A 22074-nucleotide genomic window follows, 5' to 3' on the forward strand; every position below is an offset into this window, starting at 1 on the left:
TCCTCCATTATCATAATTTCCCTGATTTAGATGAGTGGTTTTCTGACTCTGGGTAGTGAGCTTTTGCATTGTCCTCTTCAACGTTTGCTCTCTCACAGACTCACTCAGTCGATCAGGGTGTGTGTGTGTGTGTGTGTGTGTGTGTGTGTGTGTGTGTGTGTGTGTGTGTGTGTGTGTGTGTGTGTGTGTGTGTGTTTTGAAAGGCAAGGAGAGGGACAGAAGAGGAAATATATTGGGAAAGCAAGGCTTCTCCTCTGTAGTATATCATATTTAACTGGTCTAAAAACTATAGGAGGATATTACTGGGTTATTATTATTATTATTATTATTATTATTATTATTACTGGGTTTATATTATTCATTTTCATGGTGATTTACATAAGACTGAATACAGGCTGCTGTCCACACAACACCCAGCATTCAGAGGCATTCGTTACGTGTTTATGTGGCTTTAATGCAGACTGGTGTCTGTACGAAGTGCTTACCAGCAGTGTTTCACTTTTTCACGTCTGTGGTTTGTGCAGCTTCACGCTCACACAGGAAATAGGAATGAGCTCATTTTCCTGTTTCTCTTCATCTATGGTTTGTTTAGATTTACGTTTCACGCGGATTTCTACTTGAACACACCAATGATTCTGCATTGTTTAGAGACATTTTAGGCATTTTTCACATTTATTGATCAAAACTACTAACGAGATTGATGAGTTGATTTTTTTATCATCTTAACGTGTTTTTAAAATTCCTTATTTGATACTTGGTTAATATCAGATCTCCATCTTAAACGTATTGGAATCAGATTGGGCACACATGGTTGTTTTGAAGCATCAAATAATTAATTACAATGTCTTTTGAAATGCAGTTACCTGCATCAACAAAAGTTAAAACCTGAAAATGATCCATGGTGGAGTTTTATTTTTATATCATGACAATGATTTACATGTAGGAGGCGGGGCTAAAACATTTTCCCGGAACTAGAAGGTAGTTTAATTCTTGGTTCTGATCAGAAGTCTAGCATTTTTGGTTAAGTTGTTGGTGCTTAAACCTTTAAAATGGGGAGCAGCAGTTGCTCAGGAGTTGAGCGGGTGGTCCAGTGATTGGAAGGTTGCAGGTTCAAACCCCCACCTCTGGACAGAGAATTCTGCTGTTGTGTCCTTGAGCAAGACGCTCAACCTGCCGCCTGCTGGTGGTGATCGGAGGGACCGGTGGTGCCCCAGGGCAGCTGTGGCTACATCGTAGCTCATCACCACTGACGTGTGTGTGAATGGATGAATGATACACTGTAAAGCGCTTTGGAGTCCTCTGACTCTGAAAGGCACCATACAAAAAGAGATCATTTGTCATTCATTTGATCATAAAAGTACTAACAATAATAATAATGATCAATCTTAACATATTTCCTTTTAAAGTAACACTAACTGATGTAATTTTAATCTTAACGTTGATCTCAGTGGTTGTTGAGTTAGAAACTTGACCAGTTTCATATCTGACACCACTCTGCCGACCAAAAACCATACATGATAGTTTTGTGAAGCGGGTGGAGTTCTTTACCTGCTTTACGGCTGTTAGCTGTTATGCTAGTGGTTAGCATTTTTACTTTGATGATCGTCAATAAAATTCACAAAAAAAAAAAAAGTTTTCTTTCTTGTTGGCATCATGACGGAGCCTGGAAGTAAAAGTTAGAGAGTATTGTGTTTGGAGGTGAAGCAAAGAGCTAAAACCAGAGTGAACATCGACATTTCCTACGCTAGTTTGAGGGTGCTAACGGGGCCTAGAAAATCAAGGACTGATGGTGACCTGGCTTTGTTGCTACTTGACTTGTAACCAGTGTTGGTCAAGTTACTTGGAAAAAGTAATTAATTACTAATTACTGATTACCTCCCCCCAAAAGTAATCCCGTTACTTTACTGATTACTTCTTTTCAAAAGTAATTAGTTACTTAATTACTTAGTTACTTTGTGAAAATATGAAACACAACCTGACTAGGCTATAAGTATATTCCGTCATATAAAATTCAATCATGAAACTGTCTGTTCTTAAATTTTTTTATTGGTTTTAACTTTTTCCTTTACAAACATTGCATGAAGAAAAAACTAAATAAACGAATGCAACCGGCTCTGATACAGTCAAAGAAATTAGTTTAATATATAAACCTGTTTATTGCACATTTCACCACAATTTAAGAAAATAAATCAAGTTTTTTTCTTATATTTCTGCACATACCTGCATTTAAAATGACAAACTTTTGCAGTGTTTAAACTTAGAGTAAATTCTAGTGAAATACAACTAAAATAAATTTAAAAAATACCCTATTCCATTTAACAATTTTTTAGAAGTTGGTGAAGTGGAACTTAGAGTAATGCCATAACAACCAAAACAGAGAATTCAGTTTCATGCTACATTTAGACCTAGTCTCAGTGTATATGGCTAACCAAAAAAATATAATTTTCAATTATGATTTCAAGCAAAAACCTGTAAATGTAACTGATTCCAAAACAGTTAAAGCATTGTTTTTTCTGTTCCATGCTACCTTTAGACCCAGTCTAAAATCATGACTAACCTAAAATTTACCAGATGTTTTGTTTTCTTTTGGAGTGAAGCAGTGGTTATATCGCATCAGCAGAAGCTTCTCAAACCTTCTATCAGATAGTCGGTTTCTTTTCGGGGAAAGCACCAATCCACCTAAGCTAAACAGCCTTTCCACTGGTGCACTGGATGGAGTTGGAGTGTTGTACTTCATGTAAATCTTTTTAACAATTGGAAACTGATTCAGAATCTCAAGCTCATGCCCTGACCTTATATAGTCAGTTACTTCATTTTCTGCTGAGAAGGATTCTCTGGGTTGGATCTCAAAGTCAAAAAAGTCCATCTCATCTGGACTGGCTGGAGGTTGGGAGTCTTGGGGAACATCAGCAGTTGCAGCAGCAGTTGTACGACACTCTGTGATAAGAAGCTCCTTCACCTGCACTCGGCTACACTCATCTCTCAGCCAACGCAGCTTAAACTTTGGACAGGTGGCCGCTGCAAGACGTCCTTCTTGGCTCTCCAGAACAGCATTAAAGCGAGTCTTGATGGCCTGTAACATTCAATAAGATGTATCAAAGAATTTATGTATTTTATTATATGTTATATTTACAATCATTTTCTCTTTTAGATTATTGTGATAATAATTTGAATGAGATTCATTTATTTTTATTTAATCTGACCACTTTATTTAAATCTTTTGTTGATATTATGATTAATGTTCATCATTAGTAATTGTTTTTAGGTTAGGTTTTTTATTCTATCATTTTAAAATTTGTAAACACTACTTAACACACAGTAAAACATTCATATTCCATGTAGGGTGTTGAAAATACATAAATAAATGAATAGATTACTAAATCCATCCAATGCAAATATTAATTTATAATCTTACCTTGACAATGACATCTGGAAGGGTGGCTGTCATTTTAGAGAGGTCGTCTTTCAGGGCAAGTGTCTTTGACATCAGGCTTGTGAGTGTTGGTAGTAGAGCTCCATAAGGGCACTCATCTCCTTGCAAGATGTCCAGAGCTACTGTCAGGGGCTTCATCACACTGATGTATTCTTTCAAGAACTGATACTCCTTTTCAGTAAAGCACTTGATTCCCAGTTTTACACACATTGGATTAAGTTCATTTGAAGGTATAGTGAGGATTCTTGAAATTGCTTCATACAGGGAATTCCACCTTGTGGATGTAGGTACCATTAGCTTCCTGCGGCTGATTTCCTCCACCTGTTCAGCAGCTAATGTCGATCGACTTGCTTTAGTCCAAAGAGCAGAGCACTTCGCCATGCTGCTCCTGTACACACTCTTGGTTTCTGCACTGGAGTTTAGATGTTTCTCAACATCACTTGTTGATATCAGGTTAATGGTGTGTGATGCACATCTGTAATGTGGAGGCAGGCTAACCTGACCTTCTGTAGATGGGGCTGACAGAACATTTATGACATCTGTAAAAGTTGGTTCCTCCTCATCATCCTCTTTTTCAGATTCAGACTCCAAATCACAGGACTGATACACTCTGAATGCTTTGGCGAAGTTGGATGCGTTATCTGCTACTGTGGCAACAACTTTGCCATGCAACCCGTATGTGGAATGAATTTCTTCAATCTCTGCTCCAATCACATCAAATGTGTGGCTGCCTTTAATCCTCTTACATGCAAGGGCTGCCTTGTTGCGCTGTAAAGTGGAATTAATCCAGTGAACTGTTACACCCAAGAAACTTTTGTTATTCACCGTCCAAATGTCAGCAGTAGTGGAAACAAAGTCTTACCTTCTTCAAGTGTTGCCTTCAAATAGGAGTTCATGATGTCATATTCTCGCTCAAGGTATTCTGAGAATGACTTTCTCTGGGGTAGTCTGACACCACTTTTAATCGGAATTTTGTCTATGATGCGTCGGAATGATTCAGAATCCACAGTGGAAATCGGTAACATCTCCTCCACTACATAGCCAGCAACAAGCTTTTTCAGTTCGGCCGCACCAAGCCCGGCGGGTTTTACATCTATTTTCACCTGTTTACTAGCAGTAGGGCCGTCTGATGTAGAATCCACGTTAGCAGTTTTTACAGAATCAAACTGAAAGTAGTGGCGATACTTCCAACCATCAAACGCCGAACGCACATGCTCTCTGTCACGCTCCATTGTTCTCTTCTGTTGTTTTCTATCATAGACGGCGCACGCGTTTAGACGTCATCGTCAGGAGACGCGCTCTACTCATTTGAGTAACGCAGTAACGCAGCCTGCTTGCACCATAGTAACGGCAGTTTAATTACATTTTTGCCATTGTAATCCCTTACTTTACCCGTTACTCAAAAAAGTAATTGGATTACTGTAACACGTTACATTTAACGCGTTACTGCCCATCACTGCTTGTAACCACTACTATTTTGTGTCCAACACTGTGGACCTTTATACTTTGTGGTTAATTTTAGTAACAGTTGACACATGTTAGCATTAGCTTGTTGTTAGCGCTAGCTATGGCAGGCTGCTGCAGCGTTGTTTATGACAGGTGTTATTCTATTTTTAACCAGTAGGGTGATGAACAGGAAGCTGTTTAGTGTTATTTTAAAGCTTAAGCTTTGCGAAGATGAAATATTGTTTCTGAAGCATATTTTCATTTTTTTTATCAATAAAATATTCTGTTAAATAAAATAGGAAGGACGTAGAGCTTGTACTGAAGCCAGCCACCAGGGGGAGTTTTGATTCCTTTTGGCTTGAACTTTCACAGGTTGCTACAGAAATGTCTTATGTACCAAGTTAGTATTAGTGTTAGTTTATGTTGTGTGCGCTGCAGCTTACCAGCAGTCCCAGCCCAGTGAGATACTGAGTAACTGCAATGGTACAAATTTCAAAAGCAAATGAAGCAAAACGTTTTTTTCCCGCTCTTCTTTGTAGAATTGTCACATTGGAGGGTTTTCAAGTATGAAGAGCCTGTTTAAGGTCAAAGGTCAGGGTTTCTCTACCAGGATTTTCAGCTAGAGAGAAGAATTCACGGCTCCGTCAGCTACAGCAGGTGGTCCTGAAGCAGCAGAGCAGCCCCAGACTATCACACTGCCACCACCATGTCTTAACGTAGCTATAGACTTTTTAACGTATTTAGCTCCGCGGGCACTACACTTGATTCTGATTTCTAAACTACTGATGCTGTGTTCAGCACTGATCATCTTTGTTGGCCGTGCTGATGATGATGTTGTTTGACTCTAGGTGGAGCAGAATGCACACAATTCAGAAAGACCAGCCTTTGTCTTGTTAGTCCCCTGGATATTGAGCTTTTCTGACCTTAACCAAGTGAGTCCTGCGGCGCTTTTGATGTTCTGGGTTTTTTGGTCTTGAAAATCTTTGCAACGGGTCCTGATGTGTTGCTTTTTGAAGTCGTTCTTCATCATCAGACAGATTCTGTGGACGTAATTTCTTGAGCCTACAGTTCTGTAGGGTTCAGGTGTGGCTGGTAGGACTGAGCTCTGCTTTATAAGTAACGCGTTTAATCGGGAAATTCATGATTTAACGAGACCTGTTTCTGTTGATCCCCTACTGGATGAAAGCATCACTTAAAAACTGAATTATTGTTGTCTAACATTGCATTTCTTGGCTGATTTGAAACGTTTATGTGATAAAAATAATAAAAAAATAAACTTGTAAATGTGCTAACATTTTCCCCAGCCCTGCTAATATTAAAAACTGTCAAAAATTCTGAATGGACTGAAGAAAACCACAACACTGTTTTCATGAGGAAACGTATTTGTTGCTGTGATTAATACAAGCGAAGCCAGCTTTCTGTTTTATGGTAAATGTGCAGAAATCACTGTGCGAATCTCTTTTGAAAACACGCTCACAAACATGGTCACTGACTCTGCCGCTATCCTCCAGGATCTCTCAATGCCTGCCTGGCCTGGAGATTAATTTCCTTTTCCTCGTCTTAATTTTTTTTTCACTGCCTCTCCATAAAAAGGCTAAATGTCAAGCATGCTTGCCTCCTTCCAGTGACACGTCTATTCCAGCAGATAATTACCATAAGGAAATTGATGCTTTAGTGTGCAGAGGGGAATTTAATTTACCCTGACATCCTCACAGCATAATGCATTCCTAAAGAAAGAGACTTTTTCACTCTGCAATTGACTTTTTAGGTAAATTGGACTATTTCGTGTGATTATCAATTAAGATGTTGAAACCAATTAAAGATTACATGCTGCTCATGCTTCCAAGTGTGAAATGGTGAATACTGCTTAAAGATCCATGAAATAAGAACCATCCCTGGCCTATTGTTCGCCAGTCAACCAGCTGCACTACCTGATGATGTTTTGAGACTTGCTGGCAAAAAATGTATTAATTACAGATGCACGGCGTGCTTTGAGGAGGAGGAGGAGTGTGTTGCAGTTTGATGTGATGCAGCAAACTCGGTGGAGTCCTGAAGTATTTGTGGAGCTGAAATGAGAACTCCGTAGTTTTGATTGGTGCTGGAGAGTTACGGAAGTTCTGCTGGGATCAGGACTGTCCCGTCAGTGAGCAGGTTACCGGACGGCCCTTCCCTAAGGTGCCGAGTCATCCCTCTGCCAGAGTGTTGTCTGCACTCACAGCTTGATGCTTTTTATTTTTTACATCTGCATGTGTGAGAAGACTGACCCCCCCCCCCCCCCACACACACACACACACACACACACACACAAAAGAAGCGAAGCAGCGATGTTTTGAGGAAGTCGGCAAACGTTGCAGCAGTCCGTGCTTCAGTCGTGAGGACGAGGCCAGCCACAGGACTCCTGCCCAAAGTTCCTCCTTTTGTAACAAACCACTTGAATGTCGTGCTTGTTGGGAGATAAGGGCAACCTCCCATGAAAGGTGACTCAGCAATCCAGCGCACGCGGCCTCTCCTGAGATAAGAACCGTCTCTGGGGCCAGATGGCTATGGGATACTGGAAAAAAAAACATGTAAAAAAACAGAAAACCGGAGACTTCAACCAGTAAAACTACTGGGAGTGTTTTCAGTTGGAGTCTTAAACTCTGGAACGAGTTATCTGCAGATGTCAGACAGGAGACTCACTTCTTATTTTCAGGGTCTTTGACACAACAAGAAGTTAGTTTTACTCTTAATGTTTAGAATGAACTTCTGGTGTTATTTATTCTTCACCTCTGTGGTCTGTGGGGATTTGTTTATTTATTGTTTTGTTTTATGTCCTTTATGCCATTTTATAAGGTTTTTAATGTTTCACAGACATAAACCTCTGTGATTCATTTTTATTCTAATGACGATTTTTTGGTTTTTTGGTGACTTGCACCATTTTGTTTGTTTTAATGTAGGTTTTGTGTTAGATTTAGTAAACAAGTAAAAATTACTTGTATAAAGGGGTAGGGACATATAAGTTTCCACTTCAGCCTACTCCTTTTCAAACAGAGAAGAAGGGATGATGATATGTTTTTTTTCTGTTTGTGGTGTTTTTAAAAAAAATTATGTATGTTTTCTTTGTTTGAAATAAACTAAACTAAAAAAAACGATTTAATTTAAAATATTGAATCTAAAAATGTTTTATGAATCTTTAAATGCATTATTTATTTTAGTTAGGGATGGTGTTCCTGAGGCTAGGGTCCATCCCCGGGGCAGACAGTGAAAACAAATGATTAGCAAAACAAAGATCAAACCATAAATATAATATTTTATTCCAGCTCTAAGTTTTCAGCGTGGATTATACACCTGTTTGTTTATTTTAAGAGCCTCTCCTAGGATGTTCAGTCGGGTAGCAGGAAAACCTGTAGCCATCATAATTAATCATATCACATCACCTTCTAGCCTTAAATCATCCAGATGGAGCATCAGGATTGGTACCTTCATCAGAAACCTGCCATATCCAGTCTACTGCCCCCTGCTGGAGGATCTACGCGTGGTTAGGGACAGTTTTAACCCCACATTGGAACTTCTGGGGATTTAACCGGATCTTTGTGTTAAGCGTGTTAAGCGTGCGTCTCGATTTCACCAGGTAAGCCCAAAAGAACCATTTCAGGAACCATCGGAGAACCCGAACATTGGAATGTGCTCAGAAAGGCCTGGTGGAGTTGTTGGGTGGGACGTGTGGTTAACTCACACTGACTGGTTGTAACTCAGTGGGAAATGATAAATGACCCGCATCCGTATCAGAGTCAGAGGACTCCAAAGCGTTTTACACTACAACATTCACCCATTCACACACACGTTCACACGCTGGTGTTGATGAGCTACCCCCGCCTCCTGAGCTACTGCTGCCCCAAGAAATGACATCGGCTGATGTCACCAAGACAACCGTTTGTAAACTAGAAGAAGTCGCCGGTGAAGCAGAATGGAAGGAAAGGAAATGAAGCAGCGGTGTTTCTTTTGGTAACTAAAAGCGGCTTTTACATCTCCCCGTCCCTCAAACGGATCCAATTACACTTTGACAGAAAAAAAACATTTCTGATGTTATTATTGTCCGTGGACACCTTTTGGTGTTGATCGATGACATCACTCACTGCCGAAATGGCTGCAATATTCTGACGTCTTAGCAAAGTCCTTAAAGGGACAATTTTCAGGAAAACCATGGCTGAAAGTACCAAGCCAGCTGATCTTCCGGTAACTTTTCCCCTTCCAGAAATTTCCCTAACTCCAGTGGAACAACGACTATTGTCATTGTGGCCGCAGCTCACAACCACAGATCAATCTCTCCATCAAGAACATGTGTGCAAACCCAGTGGTGTGTCCAGATCTTTTAGAATGGGGTGGCCCAGGTGGGGCACTTGTTTATCCATATCCATTTCCTCTCTGCTCTTCTTCTTTGAGCTGTTTTATGGTGGTTAACAAGCCACTTCTTGGTGCATTTTTTTCTTCGTTTAATTCATTTAAAATAAAAACAAATAAAAACATATAAACAATAAGAAAGACATAACAAAAAATCAAATTTGAATGAAAAGGAGCAGAATGAAGAAAAATATCTTATAATTTCTGTCCCCTTTTTCCAGTAGAAATAATCAATTTATATATAATTTCCATTTGTCAGACACACATACAGATTCATTTAAAACTTTTTCCTGTTCTTAATTCCAGTGTGATCATGATCATTGATTTAATTTACATTTTCATAATTATTTAGTACACTCAATTTGGTACATTTTTTTAATATATTAAATGACAGAGATTTTTAATTTCCCTTTTAAGGTTATTCCATAATTTAACACCATTTACAGATATATTCCACTCCTTAATTTTAGTTCTAAATCTAGGTTTTGTAAACACATCAGTTTCTTTCAGCATGTAATTACTAGTTCTCTTTTCAAATATCCCCTGAATGTTTGTTGGTAGAGTACCTAAATTGGCTTTATACATGGTTTGTATGATTTTCCAGTCTTTTAGATCATGAAATTTCAGTAATTTATATTTAATAAACAATGGATTTGATGGATCTCTACAGCTGCTATAAATGATGATTCTCAGAGCTCTTTTCTGTAAATAAATAAGGGTTGTGTATAGTTTTTGTATGTTGCTCCCCAGATTTCTACACAATAACAATCAGTGAATTGTACAATGCCAACAAACCAGAATTAGTCAGTAAAAACTTGACTCTATGTAATACTCCGAAGCAGGGGTGGCATTAGGCCCGGCTACTTGGGCTCAAGCCCTGAATGTCTTATGAAAAGACTAGTGCGTGGTATGTGTGTTACTGTAAATTCCAGAACTATAATGATTTGTTTGGGAACACTTCAAAACAAGGCTGCATTTATTAACATTACTTAGTGCATTATTAAGCATTAATAAACAAAGGGTTCCTTTATCAATCTAACATTCCCGATATTATTAACTGTTAAGTGCCCTTAAGGTTAGGAAAAAGAGTTGGGGGGTTGCTCAGTAATGCGTTACACAACATTAATATAAAGTAATTGTCAATACTTGATTTAATAGTTTATGAATGCTTAATAATGCACTAATTAATGCTAATAAAGGCGCCCTATTGTAGAGTGTTGCTGAATTTTTTTCCTTTACCCTCAAGAAAAATGCAAACATATTTTTTGAAATGATGAAACCATTTGAGCAATACACATTATTATATAATAGAATATAACGGGGCGGCGTTAGGCTCAGCTACTTGGGATCAAGCCCTGAATGTTTTATGAAAAGCCCCGGATCTAAATCGTGGAAGTAACATGCAGTACCAAAGTCCAACAGAGAGGGAGCAGCTGGCAGTAGTTTGTATACAGCCTGCCTGAGCCTCCACCACTGAAGAAGCCCTTCAGCAGCCGGCTTCTTCAACAGTCTCTGCCTGAAACGCATGAGTGAAGATGGACATAAGGACGTTTTTAGACCAAAAGTACAACGGCAGAACCCCAGCTTTGATGAGACTGGTGTTGACTCAGGTTTGTGAGTCTTATTTGAAAATATTTGTTGTGCTGCTGGTTTGCCTAAAGTTAGCTTACTAGTTGTTGGAGAAAGAAAGGGAATATTTACTATCATCTCACACTAAACACTAGGGCTGTAGCGAAGCCTCGATGACGTTGACGGCTCGATTCTAAAAATTTGTCGACGTCAGATCCGGTAGTAGACGCACCACGCCCACTTGTTGCATCCCCAGGAGTTTGTAAATAGAGAAGGAATCTGCCTGTTTTTCCTCTAGTTCGCCCTCTCCTCCGTCTCACTAACGTCTCCACCAAATACCGAAGAACCGGAACAATGTTCGTCCGCTACTAGATTCCTTTCCTGTTTTGCCCGCCTTCGTCTCCCGTCAACGGACAACAACTTCCGGGGTCAGATGCGCTGCTTCGTTTCTACCGCAGATGTAGAAAATCACCGGGAGCATTTCTCCCTTCATAAAGGAGCTTCTTTCAGACATTAGGAGAGCTGTTTTGGTGGTAGCAGTCTCTCCTCCGTGCTGGTCTGCTTGCTGCTGGGTATTTTTGGTTTATTTAAACTTGGTAACTTCAACTTTACGTTGGTAAAGCTACTGTTAGCATTTTTGCTAACAGCTTCTTGCGTTTGGATAAGCTGTTACGTTTTGGTTTAGAGTTCATCTTTTTTGGGGTGTAGATCTCCCTTTTATTATATTTAGAGTGTCGTGGGCTTTTGGTTTAGTTTAAAATATCACCTTGAGTTTGGTTTAACCACCCAGTTTAGAGTTTGGACCTTTGGAGATCCTTATTTTGGTCCAGAACCCTGTAATCTTTGCCCAGTGGGACATCCCTACTTATTTGTACTTTTGTTTTAATTCCCCACAGGCAGAATTAGTTTATTATTCCCAACCTATGGATGGAAAGATTTATGTTTTTTTGTAGTTGTAAATAAACCTGATCATCATTTTAACTTTTAAATCCCACATTATTGTCCCTTCCTTTTTGCACACGAGCCAAACTCCCCAGGAAGAGTCGTAACACCACTCGCCTCACGCTCATAAGTGACCAAAACAAAGCAGCATGGAGACACTCTGTCTTCAACCACCTCTCAGGCAGCAGCCTGCACTCCCAAGTTCTACACGTCACCAGAACATAACCAACCACAACACAATAAAAGCAGTGTTACACAAAATGGAAGGCCTGTAGTGTTTATTCTCTTACAGAAACAATTTATTTTTTTGAGGAATTGATTAGAGATTTTTTTTTTTTTAGCTGTGCAATAAAAAAATAATCACTAGATTAATCATCTAGTCATTAGAATAGTCGACTATTCGATCAAATAATCGTCAGAATAATCGTTTTAAAAATAATCGTTTACCCCCAGCCCTACTAAACACTAAGAGGAACAATACTCTACCCTGAATACGCTTAATTTGTAGCTTCAGATTAAAAATAATGCAGTACAAGACAAATATATATGATGTTGACCAGTGCGTGTCGTGTGTTAAGCCCCGGATCTTCTTCAGTCCTAAATCCGCCCCTGGAATATAATGTAATAAAAATGAAAACATTCATAAAAAATACAAGAATTGATAAATAAGTAAGATGAGATATTACATTTTTTATTCTAAAATACTTTTTAGAATAATTTTCTGTTTTTATTTTTCTATCAGAAGTAAACGGTGTGAACCTTCCCATGAAGATGTTAAAAGTTAAATAAAAGTCAATATTAATAATTAACACAGACCCATGGATATTATCGACAGTTTATCGATGAAAACAACCTTTGAGTCTTCTTAAAACTATACAATTTGGTTATTAATTTAATAAAATTAATATCACAAATTAAAATGTAGAATGGTTCCTCTTTCATAAAAGAGCATAAACCATAACGCAACAAATATATGAAATTATTACTCACACCTTCAGTGTGTGAATGGGTGAATGACTGAGTAAAGCACTTTGTCCTCTCACTCAGACAAGTTTGGGGGTCATTAATTGTTTACTTATCACATCTCTATTAACAGATTGTTATGCCTACTATTTCTCCTACTAACTAACAACCTGTTTTACTCACATTAGGATCAGCCAGGCTATCTCTGGTTTTGTGTGTAAATAATTGTGTCGTCAGCATACAGATTTAATTTATTAGTCACATTTATTTCAAAAACATTCGTGATGCAAAGATCTCTGACACGACGTCACTAGGCTGCATCCTGTTTCTGTATCAGTAAGCTGCTGCTCACAGAGGAGATTGTATAAAACAGGAAGCCGAGTCTGTGGTGAAGCTTTATATCAGATTAATCAGTGGTGCAACTATGGGGGGAGGTGGGGTGTTTATGGCCACCCCTTTAGATCCATTCATTTATTTACTTTATCTTTTAATTTTTGTTTGTTTTCCATTGTGTAACAAACCCCAGACTCAAATAGTCTTAAAATGATGACATAGTAATTCATCCAACATGGGCCACCTATCTGTTTCGGTTCATGGTTTTGGAGCCAACATGAAACAGTCAGAGGAGAGTGGTCACCAAGGTCAGGAGAACCACACCAGCTGCTCCAGATGGACTGCAGCGGCAGAAGACCACACCAGGTGTCTCTCCTGTCAGCTAAGAACAGGAAGCTGAGGCTACCGTTCACACAGCATCAGCAGAACTGGACCAGAAGGGACTGGAAAACCTTTTCTGGTCTGATGAGTCTAGAATTCAGCTGTTGGGTCAGAATTGGCTGTCACCACCATGAAAGTGTGAATCCATCCTGCTTTGTATCAAGGCTTCAGGCTGCTGCCGGTGGTGTTCTGGCCCCATCCACCTTGGACCCCTCAGTCCCATCTGAGCCTGGTTTAAACACAGCCTACCCAAGTATTGTTGCTGACCATGTCCATCCCTTTATGACCACATGGACCCATCTTCTGATGCTGCTTCCAGCAGGATCATGCAGATCATCTCTAACTGGTTTCTAGAACGTGGCCATAACCATGGACTCCAACGGCCTCCACAGTCACCAGATCTCAGTCCAGAACCTTTGGGGTGTGTTGGAACGGCATCTGCTGCTGTCATGTCAGGATGGACCAGAACCTCTGAGGGACATTTACAACATCTTGCTGAGGCAGTTCTGTAGACAAAAGTGGTCCTGTCTGAGGTTACATGAAGTTAACAGCAGGTTGTGAAACTGGTTTAAGAGCACGTCTCAGTAAATGAATCTGCCTGATGAGGATCTATCTGCTTTATTTTCTTGTGACGGGGCAAAAACAAGACCAAGAGAAAAAGCCAAAAAGATCAAACACTGAGGAAAAAGTCATCATCCAACAAAAGAAAACAGCTGATTAGGTTTAATGGAGTTCTGCAGGTAGCAGGAGGGGAGCTGTCCAATATGCATGTGTCACACACACACACACACACACACACACACACACACACACACACACACACACACACACACACACACACACACACACACACACACACACACACACACACGCACACCTCCTCCATCAGCTCCCTCCGTGTGAATGAATGAAATAAATAAACAATGAATGGTCCACTCTCCTCGCGCGCCCCATCCCATCTCATGCATGGCTGCCAGTTCTGGTCTGCTGGGTGTCAGCTTTTATTGGCACGGCACAAAGCGTGCCAAGGGTTCGGCGGCTCGACTTCCCGCTGCAGACTGTGGATAAAAGCGAGCAAAATGCCCCAGCCGAGCTCAGAGACATAAGTCATGTTGGGCTGGAACGAGGAAGTGCAGTGGAGAGGGGAGGGACTCCGGGCGCAGCTCCATGGGGCCGCCGCGGCGCTGCGACCTTCTGCACATGGAGCCGGGGACAGTTGGAAGAACTTCATACTGCAAACTCAAGGAATAGCAGGTAAAGTCACCTCCACCGCAGCGCTGCCGCTGTCCGGCCTCACAGACAGCTCTGAACCTTTAGGGAAACTAAACCAGCTCTAGTGAGTTTAGGAAATTTTTGCGCCTAACTGGGAATTCAACTAAAACACTCAGCAGCCTCCTGGTAGTTTCGGTGCAGGTGCGCCTCAGCATCAGGTCCGGACTGGTGCGGCTCAGCCGCCACCAAATATGAGTTTTTATTATAGAACAGCACCAAACAAACACACCATAAAACACCTAATGCAGGAAAATCGGTTCCTTTTTCCGCGTTTTTGCCACTTTACATTAAGGAAGTAGAGGAAATGTTCCCTTTTTCCCACGTGTTCTCTTTCAGGGATTCATCCAACTTTTATTTTTTATTTTAAATCAACTACGTTTATGAATAAAGTCTTTAAAAGTTTCATGACTTAGATGTTTTGGTGTCATTTCAACGCTTTGACGCTTCAGGGTGCGCACTTGTTGCGACAGTTGCGCGCATTTGATCAAATCCTGCAGTTCTTAAAAGTTGTTTTTAATGATGAAAGAGTCTTTTTGGGCCAGTTTTTACAAAATATTTTTATTTAAATGGGATAAAATAATCAGAGGGCCTCGAAACAAACGGTGAGGAGAAATATGTGTGCGCGTCTTTAACAGGAAATCAGCGAGCGGCGCTCAATCTAACCATCAATAATGGAAATATGTGATGATTTCATACCTCAGCGTTAGTGCGGGTCTGTTCTCTGTCCAGCCTTTGAGTCTGAAAGAGGAAGAAGAAGAAGAAGAAGAAGAAGAAGAAGAAGAAGAAGAAGAAGAGATAAATGAAATGTAGGCAGGACTCGGGAAACTTTTTACGCAGAGCAGAAAAAGTTGTTTATCAACGCCCAAAGCTGAAAGATGCACCAACAAGCTGCTTTTGCTTCTAAACTCAAATTTAAAAAGAAAATTACAAATGTCACATTCTCCCATGCTTCTTTTATCTATAAATAAAAAAAAATCACTAACGTTTAAAACACAATGTGTCCACTTTTTGTGAATTTATAAACCAAAACCAGCATTTCTGTCGATTTTAGTCTTTTTTTTCTAAAGTTGATGAGTAAAAGTCAATTTCAGAAACATTCGTTATTCGTGTTGTTCTGCTTTTTATCTTCTAAAACTCAAATCTAACACTTTTCAAAAAATAAAAAGATGATTTTGTCCTAACTTTTAAAGTTGAACACAGAAAATGCCAAAATGGGAGATGGAAGTAGAAGTAATCAGTCTGCAGATGCACCATCTTTCATGTGTGTGTGTGTGTGTGTGTGTGTGTGTGTGTGTGTGTGTGTGTGTGTGTGTGTGTGTGTGTGTGTGTGTGTGTGTGTTGAGGAAGACAGACAGTTATTAAAATGATTGTACTGTCTGAATAGCAGAGTAGTGAAGTGTGTCAGATGCAAATTAAGAAAACTTCTTCTGGGTGCACCTTTACCCCCCCCCCCCCCCCCCCCCCCCCCCAGGCTCCCAGAACACATCTGCTAACACCATCTACCCACTTCCACCCGTACACTTCATGAATTACTGATGAGGATCTCTCTAAAGACGCGCCGCTTTGCCTCACAGTCTATCATAATCACTTTTCCTTGTGATTGATAAGAAAGGTCACTTCGCCGCTCCTCTAGAAAACACAGATATGTTCGTTGTTATGTCCAGGGTGGACACTTTTACAGTTTAAATGTAAATAAACGTGACAAGCATGAAACTTTTTCTAAATTTTGTACGTTTTCTGGCTTTATGTTGAGTTTCATGGTTAATTTAAAGAAACCGTTTTTTCTGAGGATCCTTTCTGCTGGCGTGGTCCTCGGTATCTGTTAACGGTTTTGTTGTTTCTCATCTCCACCCTGCTCCCTGGTGCAGCTTCTGCACCTCTCTCACTTACACACACACACACACACACACACACACACACACACACACACACACACACACACACACACACACACACAGCCCACAAGCGTCTTCCTGCATCTCCCCACTTGATAAAACTCTGACCAAAACTGTTCCAGCTCCGCTGCGTTTGGTGTCACAAGGTTCCACCTGCCTCGCTGCCTCTGCTCGCCGCTCACGCTGAGTGAGTGGATGTAGGATCAGAATGGTTACGACTCGTACGTTGAGGGGAAAATGGATTGTTTTACATCTGCTTTCATTAAAAGTGTCCTTCTCTAAGAGGGAAAACCAGAAACGGAGGAGTAAACGGCCTCGCTGGCGCTTCAAAGTCGACAAAAATGTCGGCGTCAGTTCAGCATCGCAGCCTGAACTGAAAACAACTTCCTGAATGTTCTACGGGCTCATCACTCTCCACACGCCGACACAAGTGGGTTGTGGCTGTGAATAGGAACTTGCTTTATTATTAATTATTTATTTTTAAACCAGACCACTCCACACTCCCTGCCACCCCACCGACCCATCCGTGTCTCCCCAGGCGCCATCTGCACAGAAAAAAACAGAAAGAAGGAAACAAGGGCGCACCAAGTCTGCCTCGGTTCTCCAAACTCCAGCTGAACAGAGGAGCGCGGTTAGAGCTTGGTGAAGTAACACAACGCAGCCTGAAACAAACCGCCACCAGTGACCTTTGAACTCCTCCTCCGTCCTTCCTTCTCCCTTTCTGTTTGCGTCTCAGGCGGCTGATGGCGTTGAGCTCCTGACTCGGCTCCGCAGAACCTCGTCAGTTTCGACAGAGCAGTCTGGTCGCTTCCAACTATTTGTTCCAAATGTGTGGAGCCATCTGTCAGTAAAACAGGAAGGCCTTGGTTCCCCTTCTCCCTTGGGCTCATTTTGCTATTTTTGGGAGCTTCACTTCTCCCCGTGTGGCTGCTTGGACCGGGCCGCAGCCCCAACGTGGGCTTCTTCAAGTGCCGGAGCCGGGGCTGAGGCTGCCGGGCCCATCTGCTGCAGGCTTCAGGACCATTCATTATTAATGTGGCCACGAGCATTGGTGACTCCTCAGATATGCAGCCCTGGCCAGAGGATCATTTCTGGACTGCACAGCACCGCCTTGTTGAAAAATAAATAAATAAATAAAAATAAAGAGAACTTCTCTGTCCTTTGGCCTGCTTTTCTGCCTCTTTCCTTTTCTTGCACCTTCCTGCTCCATAACTGTCAGACCTAAAACCTTTCTAACACAACTCATCAGGACATAAAAACATTTATTTGTTTATTTTTGTCCAGACAAACTTGATCATTTGTGAAATCAACTTTAAAGAGACATTTTAAGGAAATTATGCCTGAAATTCCAACATCTGCTTTATTATAATAATCTATGCAATACTCTAATTGTAAGAGAATCTTTTTTTAATCACAAAAAGAGATTTTGTTCAAATGTTAAAGCTTCTTTCGATGGCCCATTGAGGTTGCCACGGTAACCCGTTTGTGACTTTTTAAGGTCAGCGTGGAAACCACACACATCCGTCTCACACTCAGGAAACTTAATAAGAGGCAGACAAGAAATAAGAAGTATGCCTCAGACAACCAGCCTCTGTGACTTTAAAACGCCGGAGTGGCAGAAAGCTCCGACAGTCACACGTGTGAGTTGTTAGGTTTTTACTGTGTTGTGTGTAGGAGACATGACGGATTGAAAAGAGTCTTCATTTTGAGTTCTGGAGAGAATAATTGGCGTTGTCGCTCTGCACTCAAAGCGTAATCCCTACAGCAGTGAGATACACACGGAGTGAAAGAAGACAAAAATACCAAAGTTTTGATGAATTATTCTACAAACTGTGAGAATCAAATTGACTTGTTTACCAAAGGAATGAAAGCGCTATGAAGGAAACCAGATGCTCTTTTGGGTATAGGCTGTGCCCTTTAAGCCTTGCTGCTATTGGGAAAGCACTCTCAGTTAATATAGTATCTACCTTAAGCTAGTGTCTAGCTAAAAATGCTACAGGCTGTTTACAGTATGATGCTTCTCATTGGCTAAAACCTCAGACAGATGTGAGAAGCTCACTGATAGAGTCCATTTCTGTAAAAACGTAGAAACGGTATAGAACAGATAGGAGTTTTCCGCCCCGACAGTGACATTTCGGACCTTTGACTTCCCCCTCTCTCACTGTAATCTATTTCTCCGCCTCTATCTCTCACTTTCCCCCTCTCGCTCGCCGTTGTTTCTGATTGCGTCTGTGCTCGGGCCTTGGCTCAGCGATGCATGCTCAGTAAATTAGAGAGAACATGAGCGTCGATCAGCTGGGCATGGCAAACACCCGCATCCTGGGTGACCCAGAGGCCAGTTAATTTTCTGCTTAATTTTGCGGCAGTCATTTTGCATTTTTGGATGATTACGTGGCAGGAATTTAACAATAAATAACAAATGTGGTCTGAAAGCCCATTCCCAGCTACCGCACTGCCTTCAGCGGGAGCCGGGCCGCTCGATAGCCCGTCTCTCTGTCAGACTTCTAATGAAAATGTCTGCAAATCTTTGTAATGCAATGTAGAGGACGGGGGTGTGACTGCTGCTGTGACACGAGGTGTCTCCCTGAGCCGACGGAGTCACGCCAAGAAGTGCACCCTTAGCTCCACTCAAGCTTTTATAATGCTGTTGTCCCCCCAGCCTGCTCTTGATTAAACTTATACACATCTACATTTCTTCTCTCCCCCATTAGAATACTTGCACCACATGGAGACAGAGGAGGCCCAAGAAATGGCCCAGATGTCAGGTAAAAGCTCACCTACTTCATGATTGAAACTTAGCACACACAGTTGATACAATAGGCCGACAAATAGCCTCTTACACCACGCAGAGGTAATTTAGCTTCCCCTGAATGAGTCGAGTCGAGAGGTCGCGCTGTGACTGATAGGTGTTGCTGCTACGTTTGTCTCCCCAGGCAGGGAGAGCCCCCCTGCCAATGAGGCGTCTGAGGAGGCGGAGGAGCCCATGGCTGTCCCCGAGGACCTGTCGGCCGGTTCCGCCCACCAACAGAACAACCGCGGGGACAAAGGTATGAGGCAGTTCCTCCCCAACACACACAGTCAGATGAAGAGCACATGTCGCCATTTTCAAGTGTTTCTCTGTAGAAGTAATAATATCTTAGCTTCCTGGTCTGCCTTAGCTCGAAGAAATAGCGTCATCGGCCCTTAGCACAGACGAGCTAACAGCTAATCTGATTGTAGACAAGACCAAAGTGAATTTCTGTTGTCTAAAAACAAACTAAATGTATATTTATGCAAACCTTTTTGCCACTCTCTACTTTTGCATGACTGTTATCATTTGGGCAGAAATATAAGTGATCCCTGTGTTTGGCTGCTGCTAGTGAAATTTATCCACATAAACTAATTCCACGAAAATGGCCATGAAGAAGAAATAACCACTTAAAGTAAAACTGGTGTTTCTGTAAAGATCTACGAGTGAAATGAAGTTAAATTTAGATAAGAAATCAGTTTCCTTTGAACGTGCACACAGAGCTAGCTTAAAATGACCAAATCACAAAGAGTATTGCTGCCATCTTAAACCTTCTTATGCTAACTTTTTGTTTTAAATATTTTTACCAAATATGATGAAAATGTCAATGTTTCTAAATGAACGTTTGGTTTAAAGTAACATTAAAGAGATTGGAACAATTGTAAGAGGGCAGCAACCCCCTTGGGAAGTTATAGCATGACTAAAACCTACTTTTATGTACCACTGGACCCCAATTCCAAGTGTATTGCTGTCATCTTTAATCAGACACACTCGACAAAATGTCATAGTTAACGCTAACAATAACTGATAAATCCTTTCACCACCAGTGGTTTAATTTTTAGCAGAAATTTTAAGAAATCCTTGCCACATTTGACCCCTGGGTGCAATTATTGTTGCAAATTATATTTGAGGTCCATGTAAATTAGCCTAGCTTAGCACCAATCCACTTTGGCAGGAGGAACGTGGTGCTGCCATCTTAAAACAGATCTCGTCTACGAACTTTTATTGCAGTTCATGCAAATCATTTACTCAAGCTGTGGATCCTCTAGGGAGCCTAAGTCACGCCCACCTAGCTCCTGACCTTGGGTGTTTCTCAGTGTCAAGGCGCCTGGCCTTGCGAGGCGATGTCTTGCAAGGCTAGGTGCCTTGCTTACGAGGACACGGTCCTTCCTTGGTCAAAGGAAACGGTTAAATGGAACAGACTTGCATCACGTGACGGCGACTTCCACTGCGGTCACGTAACATCACGTGACACTGGATATAACGTTATATTTTATACGTATAAGTTTCAATATACATATATAACGAGACTTTTACTTTCTAAATTGTGTATATATTTTAACTATATAAGTGAGTTACAACCCGCTAGCCACCGAAGCTGCAACCACTAAGCAACTAACCAACAATAGATAACTTCTTTGGATCTAAAAAGAACATTTAAAATTAGCTGACTTACTTTTAAACTTGAAAATTGTCCCTGAAGTAGCTGCCGGCTTCTGATCCGCCATCCTTTTGAAAATACAGCGGTGCATTGTGGGTAATTTTTGACCAAGGCTAGGCTACAAGACACCTCCCGTGTGTCCTTGCTCAGCTAGCTAAACGGCTAACAAACAGAGAACACATGCCTCGGTAGAACATGAACATTGGAGCACGTCTTGGCGGCTCCCAATGACGTATCTCCTAGGCAACCGGGCCGGGCCAAGACAATGCGGTCAAGGCTCCTTTGCATTGAGAAACACCCAACGAGTCCCAACGGGGCTATAAAAGCTGTTTCCTAATCTTGCTTGTTATGTGCCACGGATTTCACATCAGTGAATTTTAAAGACGCATTTTGATGCCAGGAATGGGCTTTTTTCGAACGGCAGCAAAGCTACTTTAGGTTTTGTGTGAAAAGACGTGTGTAGAACTACGAATGTTCATCTCACTAAATTCACGTCATCGAACCGGATACGAAGGAGAAGAAAAGTTTAGTTTATTGAGCTTCAAATCCTTTTTCTAGGACGACAGAAGGAACATTAAACATGGAGAAAACCATTGTGATTCTGGTCATGTAGTAGCCGCTACGCTGGGGGCAGAGATGCTGTGGTGACATCATGTATGCGAAGTCTGGTTTGTAGTCACTTTATTTAGGAATATTTCCAAGCTGATGATAGACTCACATCATTACTTTCCATTTCAATTGAAGTACAATATATGTTTGATTCAGGGCGTAAGGCAAAGCCATTAGAAAATATAGCTTTTATGGCTCTGATGACTTACATGAATTTTTTTCTTTGTTGCGGATATCCATGAGCTGACTGGAAGGGAAGAAGTCTAAGGCTCCCTATAGGAGTTCTGGGAAATTTCTCACAAGGGGTAAGGTCGGGGAAAATATGAGGCTTGGTGTACATCTGGACCATTTCAGCAGTGAGTGACATCACTGATCAGCGCCAAAAGTCGTCCACAGACATCAA

At 41.1% G+C, this 22074-nt stretch overlaps 2 protein-coding genes across 6 annotated transcripts in view; one reads left to right on the forward strand and one right to left on the reverse strand.

Annotated features, from left to right (window-relative positions):
- Positions 1-1883: 1883 nt before the first annotated feature.
- On the reverse strand, positions 1884-15835 carry LOC139062045 (uncharacterized). Its single transcript, XM_070542193.1, has 3 exons — positions 15416-15835; positions 3416-13953; positions 1884-3073 (listed from the first exon to the last, which is right to left on the reverse strand). The coding sequence occupies exons 2-3, from the start codon at positions 3812-3814 to the stop codon at positions 2558-2560; spliced, it is 915 nt and encodes a 304-aa protein (XP_070398294.1). The 5' UTR covers positions 3815-13953; positions 15416-15835; the 3' UTR covers positions 1884-2557.
- The window catches only part of ikzf1 (IKAROS family zinc finger 1 (Ikaros)), a 29939-nt gene continuing 22221 nt past the window's right edge, over positions 14357-22074 (forward strand). For 2 of the 5 annotated variants that reach the window (XM_054749919.2, XM_015944116.3), the window contains exons 1-3: positions 14357-14701; positions 19326-19379; positions 19548-19661. In XM_054749919.2, coding sequence (XP_054605894.2) covers positions 14557-14701; positions 19326-19379; positions 19548-19661 — 313 coding nt within the window. In that variant the 5' untranslated portion in view covers positions 14357-14556. The remainder of the gene's footprint in view (positions 14702-19325; positions 19380-19547; positions 19662-22074) is intronic. The other 3 variants (XM_015944115.3, XM_054749920.2, XM_015944117.3) reach the window with 3 other exon arrangements.

The sequence above is a fragment of the Nothobranchius furzeri genome, chromosome 12 (genome assembly GCF_043380555.1).
Source record: "Nothobranchius furzeri strain GRZ-AD chromosome 12, NfurGRZ-RIMD1, whole genome shotgun sequence".
NCBI lineage: Eukaryota > Metazoa > Chordata > Actinopteri > Cyprinodontiformes > Nothobranchiidae > Nothobranchius > Nothobranchius furzeri.

Excerpts from the sequence above, each read along its gene's own strand:
- LOC139062045 (XM_070542193.1), bottom strand. The coding sequence starts at position 3,814 with ATGGCGAAGTGCTCTGCTCTTTGGACTAAAGCAAGTCGATCGACATTA. Across the intron at positions 3,074-3,415 it reads TTCCAGATGTCATTGTCAAG|GCCATCAAGACTCGCTTTAA; the intron begins GTAAGATTATAA and ends TGAATGTTACAG.